General features: G+C 32.3%; 3 protein-coding genes across 3 annotated transcripts; 1 reads left to right on the top strand and 2 right to left on the bottom strand.

The window, feature by feature from the left end:
* Positions 1-1,182: 1,182 nt before the first annotated feature.
* Positions 1,183-4,888, top strand: HELRODRAFT_72350 (hypothetical protein; the record flags this gene model as incomplete). The annotated part of the gene is made up of 9 exons (XM_009012675.1): positions 1,183-1,361; positions 1,623-1,689; positions 2,294-2,437; positions 2,594-2,655; positions 2,861-3,011; positions 3,100-3,354; positions 3,961-4,170; positions 4,404-4,589; positions 4,685-4,888. 9 exons carry the CDS (start codon positions 1,183-1,185, stop codon positions 4,886-4,888), a joined length of 1,458 nt encoding a protein of 485 aa, XP_009010923.1.
* A 5,132-nt stretch (positions 4,889-10,020) lies between these two features.
* HELRODRAFT_72073 (hypothetical protein) lies at positions 10,021-12,490 on the bottom strand (the record flags this gene model as incomplete). The annotated part of the gene is made up of 10 exons (XM_009012674.1): positions 10,021-10,146; positions 10,257-10,334; positions 10,476-10,547; positions 10,755-10,831; positions 10,940-11,042; positions 11,250-11,341; positions 11,620-11,760; positions 11,882-11,993; positions 12,182-12,283; positions 12,425-12,490. 10 exons carry the CDS (start codon positions 12,488-12,490, stop codon positions 10,021-10,023), a joined length of 969 nt encoding a protein of 322 aa, XP_009010922.1.
* A 2,107-nt stretch (positions 12,491-14,597) lies between these two features.
* On the bottom strand, positions 14,598-17,308 carry HELRODRAFT_72687 (hypothetical protein; the record flags this gene model as incomplete). The annotated part of the gene is made up of 8 exons (XM_009012673.1): positions 14,598-14,992; positions 15,260-15,313; positions 15,653-15,763; positions 15,989-16,088; positions 16,279-16,376; positions 16,536-16,656; positions 16,826-16,928; positions 17,193-17,308. The coding sequence occupies 8 exons, from the start codon at positions 17,306-17,308 to the stop codon at positions 14,598-14,600; spliced, it is 1,098 nt and encodes a 365-aa protein (XP_009010921.1).
* Positions 17,309-17,689: the final 381 nt, after the last annotated feature.

Below are 17,689 nucleotides of genomic sequence, written 5' to 3'. Positions count from 1 at the left end.
AGCAAAGTTATTATTATTCCTATTTATATAATAATAATTATAATTAATAATAATAATAATTATTATTATTGGCAGTCAATCAATCTATCATTAGATCAATCATTCATTTAATCAATCAATCAGCCAAATCAGTCGTTTTAAATTCATTCAAACAATGCTAATTATGATAAAGATAAAGGATATATATATATATATATATATATATATAAGAATTATTACTAATTATATATTAATTTAACTAATTAATTATTAATAATAATGGAACTATTACTATTATTGTTATTATTTTATTATTTATTTGCTTCTAAAGAAACGACAAGTCCTGGATCTACGAAGGCTCAACTCAAAGCCAGTCATTGAAAATCATAACAATAATAATTTCATTCTCGAAGGTTTATTATTGTTATTATTATTGTCGTTATTAGTGTTTTAATAGTAATAATAATAATAATATTATTATTATTGTTATTATTATTCCTCAGAATCCATCCAGTTAATAAACGGTAATGCTTACGATAACGTTGGTTCCTCTTCGGCAAACTCAACAAATCGGAAATACAACAACAACAACAACAACAGCAACAACAACAACAGCAACAACAACAACGACGTAGATTTAAAGTTTATGGTTGTCAACTACAACCGAGGTTTCCTTGCTATAATTTTCCACCTTATTATTTATACAATAATAATAATAATTATTATTATTTTTATTATATATTAATTATATTAATATAATAATAAATATTATTATTATTTATTGTGAAGATCATAATTATCGTGGGGCCAGCGGTGGTAGCAGAATGTCGGCTGCATCCAGAATGTACATCAGTGAGAACGTTACGGATTTCAGTTTAGGAAAAATTGACTTGGAAAGGTTAGTGTAGGGATTAGTATTTCTTCTTCATCATCATACGCACACCAGACAACTTTCATTCACACCATATAACATGGGATGAACGCCACACTACACTACACACATTACACAACACAGCATTCGAAGCAGATGACCGCGCTATAACAACAACCACAACTTTCTTACCGACTGAGCTATCCAAATAAAAACTATTATTTCAACTTGTTTTTGCATTTAGAATTGTGAAAAGATAAATGAAATGAATATATAGAATATAGGAAATAAACGAAAAAAAAATCAGACAGAACCTGAAATCGATACTGTCCATGGAGGAAGTGGAACAGGTAAGGTTATTGAACTTAAGTAGGAATTGCATTGAAAGAATTGAAAATGTCGGCCAAATGACGTCATTAGTCTACTTGGATCTCTATGACAATCAGATCGAATTCATCGAGAATTTAAACGGGCTTCATTCTTTGAAAGTACTCATGCTTGGGAAGAATAAGTTAATAATTTATTTCTTTGAAAAGTGTTTTTTAGTTGAAAAAAGTTTTTAATCTAATTTTATTCTTCATGTTACGCTGTAAGTATTTAGTCATATTCTTCATTCATATGTTTACAGGGGTGTGAGCGTGTTTTTTCGTGTGTGGTGTGCTTGAAATAGGCGTATGTAACTTTGTTACTATATATATCAGTATATTTCAATTTCTGTGAAAGTTTTAAGAAATTTTCATAAAATCTTTATAAAATTTTTAAATTTTGAAAGGATAAAAAGGATAGAGAACTTAGAAAGCTTACATAGCTTGGACGTATTAGACTTGCATAACAACCAGGTTGTATGATAAAACACAGTGCTAAGCATACATCACTTGAAACAGGGGTGGGCAAGTTACGGCCCGCCAAGCCATTTTAAGCAGCCGGCGAAGCCTTGTACGTAATTTGACGAAAAAATTAATAATGCTATTATGAGCAAAAAAAGATTGTCAGCCACAAATGTTGCTCCCCAGTCAACATTTTAAAAATTCTCCCCCCAATCAACGTTTGAAAGATTTTATATTTATATGTATATATATATATATATATATATATATATATATATATATATATATATATATATATATATATATATGTGCGGCCCTCCAAAGGTATCATAGTTTTCAATGCGGCCCTCACAAGAAAAAGATTGCCCACCCCTGACTTGAAACATACCTAAAGAAACATAAATAACGAACATCTTTCTTATCAATTTCATACTCCATCATATTATATATTGACAAGATGGTATGTGTGATGAATAGATGTGTGTGTGTGTGTGTGTGTGTGTGTGTGTGTGTGTGTGTGTGTGTGTGTGTGTGTGTGTTGTTGTTGTTGTTGATACCTCTGAAAGGTTAATCTACTTCTAATAAAAATAATTTGAATTTTTATAAAAAAAAATAGATAAGGCAGATAGAAAATTTGTTTGAGAACCGAGAACTTCGCGTGTTAAATCTATCAGGAAACTTGCTATGCTCGGTTGATAATGTTAGACACCTGTCGTCTTTAGTGGAGTTGAATCTGAGGAGGAACTATATAAGAAATATTGTAGGGAATCACAATTTTTTAACTATAAGTTATTGAAAATTTTATTAAACATCATTACATTTAAAATAAGTTACTTTACGTCACAAATTACAATAAACTACGTTACATTACAAATTACATTAAGTTATATTTAAATTATTATTGTTTTCTATCTAGAGGGAATTAGATGCGCTGCCTAACTTGCAAAAGCTATACCTCAACTACAACGAAATATCGAGGTAAGCTTTGGTACGTTATAAATAGGTAAGGGTTTAGCTCTTAGAGATTATTAGAGATTATTATTAGAGATTATTAGAGATGTTCTTTTTTAATTTTTTAAAATTTCAAATGCTTTCAAACGTGTTTGTAGAAAGATTTAGAGAATGTTCAATTAGATGGCTGTTTAACTTTTTTAAACGATAAATTAGCTTTTCAAACTCCCAGATTGGAGGACATGGACTGTTTACTGAGGTGTTCTCAACTATTTGAACTGACCTTGGATCACAATCCTCTCTACAAAGCCAAAGTTAACGTTAAAATCCAAATAATCACATCTCTCACTAACTTGCTCTGGTTTGAATCCAAGAAAATAACGGTATGTTTCTATATTTTTCTCTAGTTCTTATGAAATATTTTATATATGCGCCATTTTCAATTTAAAATTTTGTGATCTTTGATTGCAGGATGACGTAAGAAGGCAGGCCGCGTCTTATTTAAAAAAGGATAAAGAAAAAAGGGAAGAAAACTTAAAGATGGCTGCCTTCATAGAGAAGAGGATCATAACGATTTCAAACGCGCGAAAACAATGGGAGACAGGACGGAAGCAGAAGACCTCCATCACCATGCCGAATCTTTTTGTATCTCGAGACGACACTTCCGACCCCGAAACGGAAGTCAACAGACTGTTGATTAAAAGTGAACGAGGTATGGATGATACCGTTTTCTTTGTATGTTAAGAAAGCTTAATTTTATAAAAATAAAATTGAAATGAAGATGGCGATTTTATGAACGAGAGTTTTAGCAGCCTGCCAAGAAACAAGTCTAAAAGGTTTTTTACTCTTTCTTCTTCTCTTTCACTCATAGTTTAAAAAACATTCTGGCTATAAAATATATTATAATATAAATCGAATAAGTAAATGAATAAATAAATGAATGATGAATTAATTAATTTCAATTCCATTTCATTTCGTTGACCCATTTTATTTATTTACGTGCTCCAGTTCTTTGCAAATCCCCACTATTAAAAGAAGCAGAAGAAGATCGAGAGAGTCTATAAGAAACAGCAACAACAACAACAACAATAACAATAATAACAATAATAGTAAGAATAATAACAATAATACTAACGATGATAATAACAATAATAATAACAAGAGTGATGATGATGTCGACGATGACGACGATGATAAACTTTTAGAAGGCAGAATGTAAGTAGCGAAACATTTCTTTTAAATTTATTAATAAATGTAGTTAAAGTCTAATAATAATAATATTTCTACTTGTAGTAACATTTTAACAAAATCAAACCCCACACCAACAGCGAGTCAGAAAAAACCTCGCCCATCCCTGATTCTCTGGCGGAACTCGAGGGTGACACACTCAAATTATTTGGGCTAGGGTCGTTGGGGGCGTTCGATAAAAATTGGGGGGTCCAGGCAGCCGGATGTGCATACGCGGTTCATTTTTCGTTCATAGACTTCGATGAAATCGCAAAAGTTCTACCGAAAATGAGGATAAGATTTCCAAATATTTGCGTTTGTCGCTTATCCATTCTATCATCTACCCTTCCATTCGTTCATTCATTCATTCGTTCGTTCATTTATTCACTCGTTCGTTCATTCATTCATTCAATCGTTCTTTCATTCATTCCTTCATTCATTCATTCATTCATTCGTTCATTCATTCATTTCTTCATTTATTCATTCATTCGTTTGTTCATTCATTTATCTTTTTTTTCTCACCCCACCAACTAAACTTCCAATTTCAGAATCTAACCTTCACGTCAACAAACATCACAACCCTGAGCCAACTCAACGCCCTGGCGAAAGTAAAAAGACTCGAAAGTTTGAGCGTTGAGTCGGAATCGAACCCGGTAACGTCGATATTGTCCTGGAAGGAGTACGCTATTTTTAGACTGGGGTTTTTAGGACTGAAGAAGATTAATGGAGAAATTGTTCGTTTGTTTCTTTATGGCTGAATAAATGTGTGAATTATTTTTAGATGTGTGTTTGTGTGTGTGTTTTTATGGTTTTTTTCAATCCCCAAAAGCTGACACCTAGCGATCATAAATCGTCGGAGAATCATTTCGGCGTCCTATCGTTGCACCTATCAAGATGTCTTCCCTCGTATAAATTGATTGCTCTATTTAATGATAAGTTGGTTGGTTGGTTGGTTGGTTGGCTAGTTGGTTGGTGGGTTGGTCGGTCGGTCGGTCGGTCGGTTGGTTGGTTGGTTAGTTGGTTGGTTGGTTAGTTGGTTGGTTGGTTGGTTGATTAATTAATGAATAGTTTGATTGTTTTGTTGACTGGTTGTATTGAACGATTGGCTTGATTGTTAGATGTAACCGTTATTAAATGAAGAAATAATTCAGTCGTTAATTAATTAATTAATTAATTAATTATCTAATTAAAATTTAATTAATTTTAGGAAAAACCCTCTGCCCCAACCGCTCCAACAACCACCAACATCGTCGTTTTCCTCCTCATCATCGTCATCCTTACTCGCGAACGAAAACCACGTGACGAAAAAATCAACCAATGAAATTGAAGCGGCGTACTTGGTGTCGTCGTCGTCTTCGCCATCGCTTCTACCACCACCACCACCATCGTCATCATCATTTACGGCAACGACATCATCATCAATCCAACCACCATCATCATCATCATCACCACCGTCATCATCATCATCGTTGTTGCTATTTCTAGATCGGAATGAATTGCACTGTCGGTCGCTTTTAACTTACGAATATGATACATCTAATAATAATAATAATAATAATGATAATAATAATAATAATAATAACAACAACAACATCAAAACTTTAAAGGGTAAAAATTTTCAGCTAAACAGTATTAATACTATCTACACTACTGGCAATAATAATAACAATAATAAAAGTAGTAATAATAACCACAATATCGGTTACATCTCTAATACTACTTCTACCATCAATAACAACAACAACAATAATAATAATAACAACAACAACAATAACAACGTTAAAAGGCATTTAAAAGGATTACTTAGCAGGTCGCTGATGAAGAGTCAACAGTTGAGCAAACTTGATCAAGTATGGCCCGAGCTGCTACTAAGTATGGTACGCAGAGCTTTGGCCGACAATTACGATAATAATTATTTGTTATAATTATTAATAATAATTATTATTATTATATTATTATAATATTCGTAATGAATAGTTTTATAACGGACATGGCTATGTTTAACTCAGATAAACTTATTTTTAAAATAATGCAATAATGCAATACTCATTCTCTATCTCTCTCTCCTTTCCTTTCTTTTTTTCTCTCTTTTTCTTTCTTTCTTTCTTTTTCTCTCTCTCTCTCTCTCTCTCTCTTTCTCTTTTTATATTATATATTAACTACTTATGTTCAGCTATTTACACAAGTGCTTGAAATATCATGTGATAAATATTTTCATTCATTTATTTGTTGTATGTTCTTTTTCGTATTTAGTCCTCCATTTGTTCGTTTATTCATCCATCTATCCATCCATTCATTCATTCATTTTTTTTATAATCTATCCATCCATTGATCATTCATCTATGAATCATTCATCCATCCATTCGGTTATTCATCCAACAGTTTATTAAAAAATCAATCTATTCATTTTTAATTCGACAACCAGTAAATCAAATTCATTCGTTCATTCAATTATTCATTCATTCGTTCATTAATTCATTAATTCATACGTTCTTTCATTCATTCACTCATTCAACCAATCATTCATTCATCCATTCATTCATCAAAATTGTTCGCCAGTTCATCTGTCAATGGTTGTGTTGATATATTTTTAACGTGACGCTTCCAAATACTATGACAAAACATTAATAACAAATAAATAAATAATAACAATAAATAAATAATGTAATGAAAATCATAATAATAACAACAATAATAATAAATCTATAATAAATAAATAATAATAAATCATGGCTTTTATTTTTAATCAACTGTGCAATAGGGAAGCAGTCATAAATAAGTTTCACTTATAAAAAGACTCAGACGATATATATATATATATATATATATATATATATATATATACTTTATAAATATAAAAATAATATATATATACATCTATATACTATAACAATAATTAACATTTCAGAGTTTTATTTCTATTGTAATAGCCTATGTTACTATTATTACTATTGTTATTTGTTGTCCTATTATTTTTATTATTATTAGTGCTATATTTATTATTATTATTCTTAATGCATTGTTTTATAACAGGATAGAGTGGGTCGAAAGTTCGTTCATCTTGATGGCTTACGTTAAAATTCATTTAATCATAAATTTAATTAAGTTATAAAAATTTTTTTATACAAAGAGGTCATAATACTTATGTACTTTTGATATATAGTAAATGTACAATGCGTTTCTTCAGTTAAATTGCTTTTAAATGCATTTATTTGTAGCAGTATTTTCAATTTCAATAAACGCACAGTATTTAATTTTATGAATAGCACTCGCACATCCCTATTTTGTCAACCTCAAAGTATAAAAGCGGAGGAGTGTCGCAATTTTCTTATTGCGACGTAATTCGAGCTTTTTGCTGTCTAATTTGAAATTTAAATTTCGAGAAAATATCCAATTAGTTATGGCCGACAAAGAAGGTAAAAATATCGCTCATAGTTTTTTTTTCAAAGTTCTTTTTTCTCATTTATGCTTCCAACTTATTATATTTTAAGTGTCGTATGTTGTCCTGCTGTTTTTTTTAGAGGTTTTGCTTACAAAACATCTGTCTTGTTCATGACATTGGCAGACTGCGAAGTAGTTTTTAGATTTCTTAAAATCTGTCACAAAGCGTAATTTGAAATTTTTGCACCAATTTCAATTTAATAACTTTGTTTTACATTTTTGTCAAATTTATTTCACACAGGATGTAAATGCTGCAAAGCTGGTTGGCTGACATTTTTTTTCAAACCAAGTTTTCTTAGTTTTTTTAGATGTTGCACACACTTTTAATGATTTTATCATTTGTTACTATTAATTGATTTTGTGATAGGAGTGAAGTGCACGTGCACCAAGGAGATGTGCAAGTGTGAAAAGCCTGGGGAGTGCTGCAAAGGTTCTGGTGCTTCTGCTGATGGCTGTGGATGCGGATGTCAGTCAAGTTTTTTGTTTCCTGTTCATTAATTTAGTTACAAATAGTTTAATAAACTTGTAGCAGCTACCATGTTTCTAATTTATTTGTTACTTTAATTTAAAACTTGTTTGCCCATATTAAGTTGCTTTATAATTGTCTTCTGTTGAGCTTATAATTTTATATAGGTCGATAGTTGACAGACTCTGTATTTTAATGTTTCTTTATTAATACTAGGAATTATGCCATTTATGTGATCACATGCTTCCTCAAATTCCTGTATCACATTATTACTCACATTACTGGAATTTAATAAAATTGTTGTTAATATAATATAATAATATATATATATAATATAATAATAAATATTATTTTCAGCCCCAGACTGCAAGTGTGCTGCCTGTTGCAAATGCTCTCCTGGTGCCTGCAAATGTTCCTGTTGCCAGAAATAGATGGCACTGATTCACATCACTGATCTCGTTTAGACTTGTTGTTGTTTGTTGAGTGTTAGAGGCGATGATTGGAATGGCGTTGATAGTGAGATCGTGCTGAATGCATTACGAATGCTTTTTTAAAAAAAAGTTTTTTATACATTTTCTTGTTTAATATATTTAGTTATACATCATGTTGTGTTATGTAATTAGTTCTCTAACCAAGACATTTTGTTTAAAAAAGTTGTTAAAGCTAACTTCATTTATTTGCATTGTACTGCACAATATATACAGTAAGGTAATTGAGTTTGATTTAAATAAATTCATCATGATTTCTGGTTATACTAAAACCTTCCCGTAAATCTGTTAAATAAATATGAAGTTTAATCACGAGCGTTTGTATCTCCTTTCCAAAAAATTTTTTAAATTCCCAAAATCTTCCAACCAATCCTGTAATTACGTTACAGCTGCTGTGAACAATTTTCGTATGGGTTATGTTATTAGATCACAAGTAATTTCAAGTGTTAACTCATTCAAATGCATTTAAAATGTACGCTTGTTTTGCCTTCAGCACGGCCAGCCAGTAAAATACAAATAACTCAGACGTGATAGGATGGAGAATGTATTATCGTTGTTGGGAACGTTCTCAACAAGAGACAGTACAACCTGCATGTTATGTTTTGTTAGTCATGCTTGTAGGGTTTATACCTTATCTTTCTAACGTTAAACAACATCTGATAGCGACGGAATGAGAACAAATGTATTTAACTAGGTGATTTAGCGAAGCGAAGCGAACCGACGCGGGCAAATAATCTTCAAACACACCGTCTTTTTTACATTAAAAATTAATGATAATAATAATAATTTTAAGAATAAATTGATATCGATATCAAAAATAATAACAACGATATTGATATTAAGTGATGACAATGATGATGAAACTAAACTTAAAATTAACTTAAAATTTGTAAAGAATTGAATAAATATATACGTGTGTATGCGTGTGTGTCTGCTACTATGAATCAATATATATAAATTTTAAACGACTAAACCCGTATCGACTGGCCCATTACCTCTATCCCGATCGTGAATATTTTCAAAATCGTTATCCAGAACATCACCATTACTACCAGACACCATGACTAACGACATCAAAATTTTTCACATCCTAGCCTATGCAACAAAAAAATTATTATCAGGACTCCAGCTCCAAATTTTCCAGTTCCTCTTCTACTATATCGAGGTCTTCTCCGTCGAAAAGGTTTTCATCTATTGGTTCGTCGATTTCGATAGCCCCGCCCCTGTCTGCTGTGAGGTCACCATTTGGTTTCGGATTTCCCCGACTGCTATTATTAGCTGTTTTTAAAATGTATGATTTGTAGTAGTTAATTATCATTATCGATGATTTTATTATAGAGATAATTTGTTAGTGGATGTAATTGTTATCAATAGCATCATTTAATCACCCAATCAATCATTCAATTAGTTGACTAACCAATTAACCAATTAATTCATTCATTCAATAAGCCAATCAGTCAATTATTCAACCAACCAATCGGTATGCAAACTAACCCTCAATAAGTTCTCCACAACTAACATCAGCATTACCATTGTTACTAGATGTAGTATCGTCTGTAGTCCTATCAGTAGTATCTCCATAAAGTCTTTTCTGTTGGGGTAACTCGACATAATCTTGTAAAGACTCAGCAAACATGTCAATATTTACTTCCCTAATTTCGACATTTGAATCTGAGCCCTGTACATTAAAAGAAATTTAGAAAGTAATGGATGTTCTTTTTCTGAAAGTGTACTGATGTGCTAGCAAAAAAATGATAAGTTGAGAGGACTTTATGTGGAATAATAAATCACCTCGTCATTATCGTCATCACCATTCTGGTAGACTTCATCATCAGCTTCTTCGTCGTCACCTCTAACAAGGTCAGGGTTGAATTCAAAGAGTTCACGACCACTTATCTATTTGAGTAATTAATTAATTATTTATTTATTTAAGTAATCAATTAATTATTTATTGAAAATTTTTGTGACAGCAGAAGAAATAAAATAAGAAAATCACACAAATTTACCCCAAAAAGTTTGCCAGCAGCAAAATTTGTTTTCTTCTTCTCAGTAGCTGCAAGTGCAGTTTGAATCTTTTGCAAGCGCTAAAAAAATTATTTAATTATTATTAGTCATGATCTTTTGGGATAACTATTCAATTAGAGTACTAACTCATTTGCATGAATTATATTAATGAAAAGAGGAGAGCTGTATATTTACCAGAGCAATCAAGAAAACCTACAAACCTTCTTTTCCTTCCACTTAAGAAAACTTTCCAGTGTGACCCTGGTGAGATTCTGCGAGGTCAAGGCTGCCCTCTTATGTGAATAAATTATTATAATGAGTTCAATAAAATATCACTAAGAATAATAAATTCACAAACAGCTAATACAAACTGGCATCAAACTATCACAATATTTCCAAGCCTCTAAAAAAAATTCACTGTGCAGACCATGGTACACATTTCATTATTACGCAATTAGGTCATGAAGATAATTATGTAATTAGGTCAATCAAAAAGCAACCTCTTTTTCAATGAGGTCCTCCAATGAAATTTGATCTCCTTTGTCTTCTTTCTTCTGATCTTTTTTTAGTACAAAGCCTGGAGGATAAAGACGGACATGATTGAAGAGAATGAACACTTACTTAAACTAATAGTGAACCTTGAAAATATAAATTAAATTTAAACATTGAAGGAAAATTTTCTAACCAGGTGGCAGGGCGTGCCTATAAATGCAGTTTTCACCGTTTGGGCAGCTCCAGAACCAACCATACTTACTTGTCTCGACTGCTTCCAAGAAATATTTACAAATCTGTCGGGTTAGATTTAGAAATGATAAAGAAGATGATGAGGAGGAGGAAAATAATGATGAGAAAACTGATGAAAACCATGAAGTTAAAAGAGATAAATGAATGATCATGACTTTTCTAGTAGATAGAATAATGAAGCCAACGATAAGTAAACATAAGTATACTAATAACTATCATAAATATCTCTCCACACAAACAGCTCCACTAACAATTTCGGTCCTTGGCTTGTTCTTATCACTCTCCCCGTGCTTCTTTTTGACAACTTCCTCCAACTTTGCCTCATCCCAATTCTCCATCGTGTCTAGGATTAGGTCAAGTTAGATGAAAAAATACTCCAGTATATATTTTAATAAAAAAAATAACACATATAGCGCAAATTAAAATGGTGAGGCTATTATTACAAAATTTTTAACTTATTGGCCAATAAAATTATCAATCTAAATCCACCTCAAAATCATGGATGGACAACTAATTAGAATCCAAATTTAAGTCCCTTAAAACCAGAGATGTGTTGTTCACACTTACTCACTAAATACTTCCCTAATTTATTATTTATTTTTCCCTCACCCATTCACTCACCTTCATCTCTCTGATCATCATAGAGACTCCTCTTTTCAGCTTTCCTCTCGATTGCGAGGTCGTGACTGAATTTGCACTTGTCACCTTTCGTGCACTGACCAGACTTGAAGAATGCACAAAGGACTGATTTGGGGTCTGTGCCTGATCAGTCGTTGATTAGTCAGGATCAATTAGTAAATCATTCAAATAACCAATCAATCAAATCTATCTTTTGATTAATGAGCCAATTACTTGAAACTAATTTATACATCAGTCGACGAACCTTTTCCAACTTTTTGTTCAACAGGTTTAAAAAGAGTGTTCAACTCCTCAATGGCCTTTTTCTTTTCATCTTTCTTTGACATTTTGTCTTGTTTCTCTTTATCCTGTGCTATCTTTTTGGAATCAAATTAAATTAAATATGAAAGGAGAATTAAAAAATTTAAATCCCGCTAAAACATTAAAATTTAATTGACATAATTATTTACCTTATTTACTAACCAAACTCAAAACAAGGACAACCAAAATTATCCAGCAAAAAGAAAAACTAATGCAATTATTAATTTTGAAATTAGTAACCAACTTGTTTGGCAGACTTTCCCATCTGACTGACTTGCTGTTGAACTGTTTGTATGAACTTCTGCTGCTTTGCCCCCTTTTTATTTTTCATGCCAAATGTTTTATCCTGAAAAAAAAATTAGGCAAAGTTTATTTAACTAACACATTCTTTTGCTTTACTTCTTTATTAGTTACCACATCACATCATGTCCATGTCCATCACAACATCATCACTCAATTTACCAATCCCAAATAATGAAATAAGTACCTCAATAATCTTCTCCTTCTTCTTCATCTCAGTTTTTTTACTGGGTTCTTGTTTTTTAGGCGGCATGTTTGTTGTACTTTTTACTTAATAATGGTGATGAAGATGGTGATGGAGTCAACTAGCCAACTCAACCAGCCAACAAAGTGTGAAAGTGATTCAGCGAATCTAGTACAAAAACAAGAGATTGGTGAATATCAAAATTTCATAAATCATCAAATTTTTTCAACTCCGTTCGCAATCGCTTGCACAAAAGAAAAAAAAACTGAGAAATCAACTCGAAAAAGAAAACAAAACCAATGCAATTTATTTAACTGGCGAAGGAAGTTGCAAAACTATCTTAGAAAACTAAAAGTGAATTCAAGTTTTAAACATTATCGCGAGTTTACGTCCGTTAAAATCCACACGTGCGTATTCAGAAACGACACAAATAACCAACATACATGGATATAAATCCATGCCAACATCCAGAAATTTATCGGATTTGACTATTGATCCGGACAACAAAGGATAAATAATAAAAAGTCAAAGCAATCATTCAGCAGACTAACCGAAAAATTAGATGATCATTATTGTCATTTTCGTATTTATTCATACATAGTTAAATTCGTTAAATCATTAAATTATGTATGCAAACCATGGAAAAGATTATAAATAAATGGAAATTAATAAGAACGTTAAAAAATAACTGATAATTATTACATATATAATAGTCATTACATTATTGTTATATATATATATATATACATGTATATATATATATATATATATATATATATATATATACATATCGATATTATTAATGATATTTGACATTAATTCTGATTAAAACTGAGCGCATAAACCATATGAACACGCCAACATTCACACAAGTGTATTGTATATTATATGTATATGTATATATATATATATATATATATATATATATATATATATATATATACACGAATATATATTTAAATAATAAAAATGTAAATGAAATTTCTAACTGTATAGTTGGAAAGTGACAAAATAATATTAATTATTTATATTATAACTATAGCATTCATTTAATAATAAAGGGTTATCTGCAACACACACACACACACACACACACACACACACACACACACACACACACACACACACACACACACACACACATATATATATATATATATGGATATAATGGATATATATATATATATATACATGTACATACATATATAACAAATGATGCAAAATAGTTAAAACATTACAACCAGGGAAAGCAAGAAAAAATTATAATAATAATAATAACAAAATAGTATCACTAAAACCAGAAATAATAATAGCAATAATAATCGTACTAACTATAAAATACAGAATCTGTTGCAGACGCATTTTTTATCGTAAAAAGGCCACAAGGGAAGCTTAAACGAGAGAAATAAATATATAATAAAATTTAATGAAACCGCATTATATTATAAGTAAATTATATTATATTATAATATTAAATTATATTGTTATAATAATAGCAGAAATAATAATAATAATAAAGGAGATTTAATTAGACGGCTTATAATGATAAAATTAATGAAAGCATTTGAAAAAGCATTTGATAAATATTTTCACTGAATGAACATCGTAAAATATAAAACGTTATTAAAACCAAGTTAAGGACAGACTAAGCGAATCAAATTCAGAATGATCGATTGATTGAATGAATTAATGAATGAAACAAATGAATAAAAAGGAATGAATGAATGATTGAATGAACGAACGAACGAACGAAGCCGAGATGATCGCAAACAAAAAAAATGAACATTTTGGAGTAACGTGATATTTACATTATAACTGGAGAGCCATGTTTTATTACATCCAGGACACAATATAGCACATATTCGGTTGTACCATACTTTCTATATGTTCGCTCGTTCATCGAATGTCATTCACTCATTCATTCGTTCACTTTTTCATTCATTCACCTTTTCATTCATTCACTTTTTCATTCATTCATTCACTTTTCTACTTCTTCAACCATGTTCGAACTCATGAACATTCACCAATCAATTCCATTTAATGTACCTCATTAGATCATCAATTTACTCAATTATTATCATTCATCCATTCTTCTATTCATCTTCCTATTCATTCATTTCTTCACTCCCTCAATCACTCTTTCCCTCATTCATTCATCTCATCTCACCTCAGTCAGTCACTCAACATCATTCAACTCATTTACATTCGGTATAATATTGGGATAAGGTTCATTGGCCATCATGAGCAGCTCATGACCTCCGATGACATTACCACCACCACCACCAGCACCGCCACCCACCACGTTGCCGCCATTGCTCCCACCACTTTCATCCACTCCATTCCCCAAAATAGGCCCCCCTCCTCCTCCCGCAACGATGACCCCGCTATTGTTAGCGGCCCCACCGCCCCCACCAGAAGCGCCGACTTCTCCGTGGATATTATTGGACATGGCCTCTAGAAGGTTAGTGACCGATTTACTCTTGACACACTGGAAATCGACATGGCGGCTTTTGGCTTCCTCTTTCTCCCAGGACATGTGTAAGAAGGGACGCTGGACGTAGTTGTAGATGACTGGATGGTGGTGGGTGAGATGTTGTTGTTGAGGTTTTGTGTCGTGAAATTGTCGCTAGTTTGTTGTGTGAAGATGTTGTAAACAGTTTAGGTGTACTGTACATAGTTGAAGTGTACAGATGTTGTTGTTGATTTGTGTCGTGAAACTGTAGTTAGTTTGTTGTGTGAAGATTTTTTAAATAAAAAGTATTGATACGACAATCAATCCCATAAGAATCACCCCACGATTTAACCTTGACCTATCACCCCAATTTAACCTTGACCTACCTTCCTGCCTGCCACCAGGCCTTCTCTTTATCTTTTCCTTGTACGTTGGGTAGCCTGTTTTGGGAAAGTTCATAAAAATTGAACAAATAAATAAATGAATGAAAAAAATACGTGTATATATGTATGTGTGTGTGTGCGTGTGTGTGTGTGTGTGTGTGTGTGTATTGTAATCATGTATGCACTATGCATGTACATTTTATGTAAGTTGAGTGTGTGTGTATATAAGTTTGTATGTACGTTGCAAAGTTAGAGATATTGTTTCAAGTTGAAACTTGAACGAACGAACAGAACGAACGAACGAATAAACAAACGAACGAACAAACGAACGAACGAACAAACAGACGAACAAACAAACAAACAAATGAACAAACAAACGAACAAACGCTAACTTACCTTCAATACCAAGTCTAATTTTTTTTAATCCCCTATCACGGAGAACCTGTTTGGCGACGTCTCTATTCTCTATGTACTTGAAGAATCTGTACATATGAGTACTGTGGATAACTGCAGAATGTGTGTCAATTATCATGGCACTAGTAAAGTATTATGTCAGTAGTTGCCGAGAAACCAGGCTCAAATGATGGAAAGACAATCAAAGAGATCATATTCCTAATTGTATAATTTACTTTCAATTCAATATTCATTCATCCATAATGCCATTCACTGATTCATTCACCCACTCAACTATCAAGAAAATCAATCCATCCATCAACTAACTGCCTAACTAACCTTGGGGGCACTCGTCTCCAAGATGAGGAGGGTAGTCCCCGTCCCAGTCGACCACATCCTCATCTGTCAGGATCACAATGTGGCACTCCCTATCTCCTCTCTGAGGTGGCGAAGAAAATGAAAATAACGATGATGATGATGCAGTATAATAAAACATTGCACAAGTTATTGCAGTACTATTAGCATTTCATTTGCATTGGTAGATTAAACGACATTAATTCATCATCTTGGCCATCAACATCATCATCATCAACAGCATCATCATCATCTTCCTCCTCGTCACCACTGACCTGGGCAGAAACCACCATCTCAGGTAAAATCATTTCCTCGAGAAAGATGTTAAACTGCTGTCTGGCACCGTCATTTGACAGCTCATGCAATAAACCTCCTGTTGTTATTGGTCAGTTGTTTGAATGATTGATCTCATTGGCCAGCTGATTTGATTGGCCAGCTAGCTCATTTGAATGGTTGACTTGTTTGATTGGTTGGCTGATTGATTGGCGTGCTGATGAATAAGTTTCTTGATTGAATGATTGATAAAACTGACTTAGATTCTGGCACTTGATGCTGGCAGCATTGAATGGAAGTAGGAGGTAGTCACATGCCTCCTTCAACTCCTGGATAGAGACACTGGGGGGGCAGCGAATTGTACCAGTCTTGTAGTAATCCTAAAGTAAGTGGATTGATCAATAGACTGAATAATAAAGGAATGAACTATTTAATATTAATTTGTAATTATTTTAGGCATGAGCAAATTATTAAAATAAACATTAACAAAAAAGAGCAATTTCTTGGGATTCTTTAAGAAACAATAAAAAAACAAAAATGACAACATACCAGCACAGCCCTGAAAATGGTGGATGAAATTCCATCTGCCACTCTGTACTCTCCTCTCTCATTCATTCGGGTTAAGTTGTTTTCGAACGGGGTTGAAAACATCCTGAAGGCATCGTTACAGCAACAAATTGGACTACAACCAATCATAACAAACAGTTAAAAAACAAACAGACCAACTAACAATCTAGAAAATCACTAAAACAACTACAACAACAACAACAACAAACCTTCCAACAAAACATCCTGAAGGCATCGTTACAGCAACAAATTGGACTACAACCAATCATAACAAACAGTTAAAAAACAAACAGACCAACTAACAATCTAGAAAATCACTAAAACAACTACAACAACAACAACAACAAACCTTCCAAGCATTGTGTCAGGGTGCAGCCTAAACATTTCTGGCTCAACAATGAACCTGCACTCATCCACTACCAAGGTTACACGATCAGTCAATCGTAGCGCGTTGTTACTGGTCATAGTTGTGACTACAGGAGCAATGCCATTGTTGTTGCCGGAATATGTTGCCAAATTGTTGTTGCTCATCGCCATGGAGACAACATTTTGCTGTTGGGCATTGTTGTTGTTCGAGATCATGGTTGTTGTTGTTAGTGTAATCGTGGTGGCCAATGATGATGAGGATGAGGAGGAAGAGGAGGTGATGGAAAGTTGGCTGAGAGAGGATGTAGCCCCTATTGTTTGCCAAAATTTTTTTAAAAATCGAATTATTATTAAAAACAAAACTTCATTTAAAATCTTTATCACTTCAATTAAAAATCATATAAAGATTATAAATTACCAATAAAAATAGTGACAAATGCCAAACGATGATAGAAAAGTTTTTAAAGCACCTTGCTGTTG

Source organism: Helobdella robusta, assembly GCF_000326865.2.
Source record: "Helobdella robusta unplaced genomic scaffold HELROscaffold_11, whole genome shotgun sequence".
In the NCBI taxonomy this organism is placed as follows: domain Eukaryota; kingdom Metazoa; phylum Annelida; class Clitellata; order Rhynchobdellida; family Glossiphoniidae; genus Helobdella; species Helobdella robusta.
Note: the sequence above shows the minus strand (reverse complement) of the source record. Positions and strands in the feature narration are given on the sequence as shown.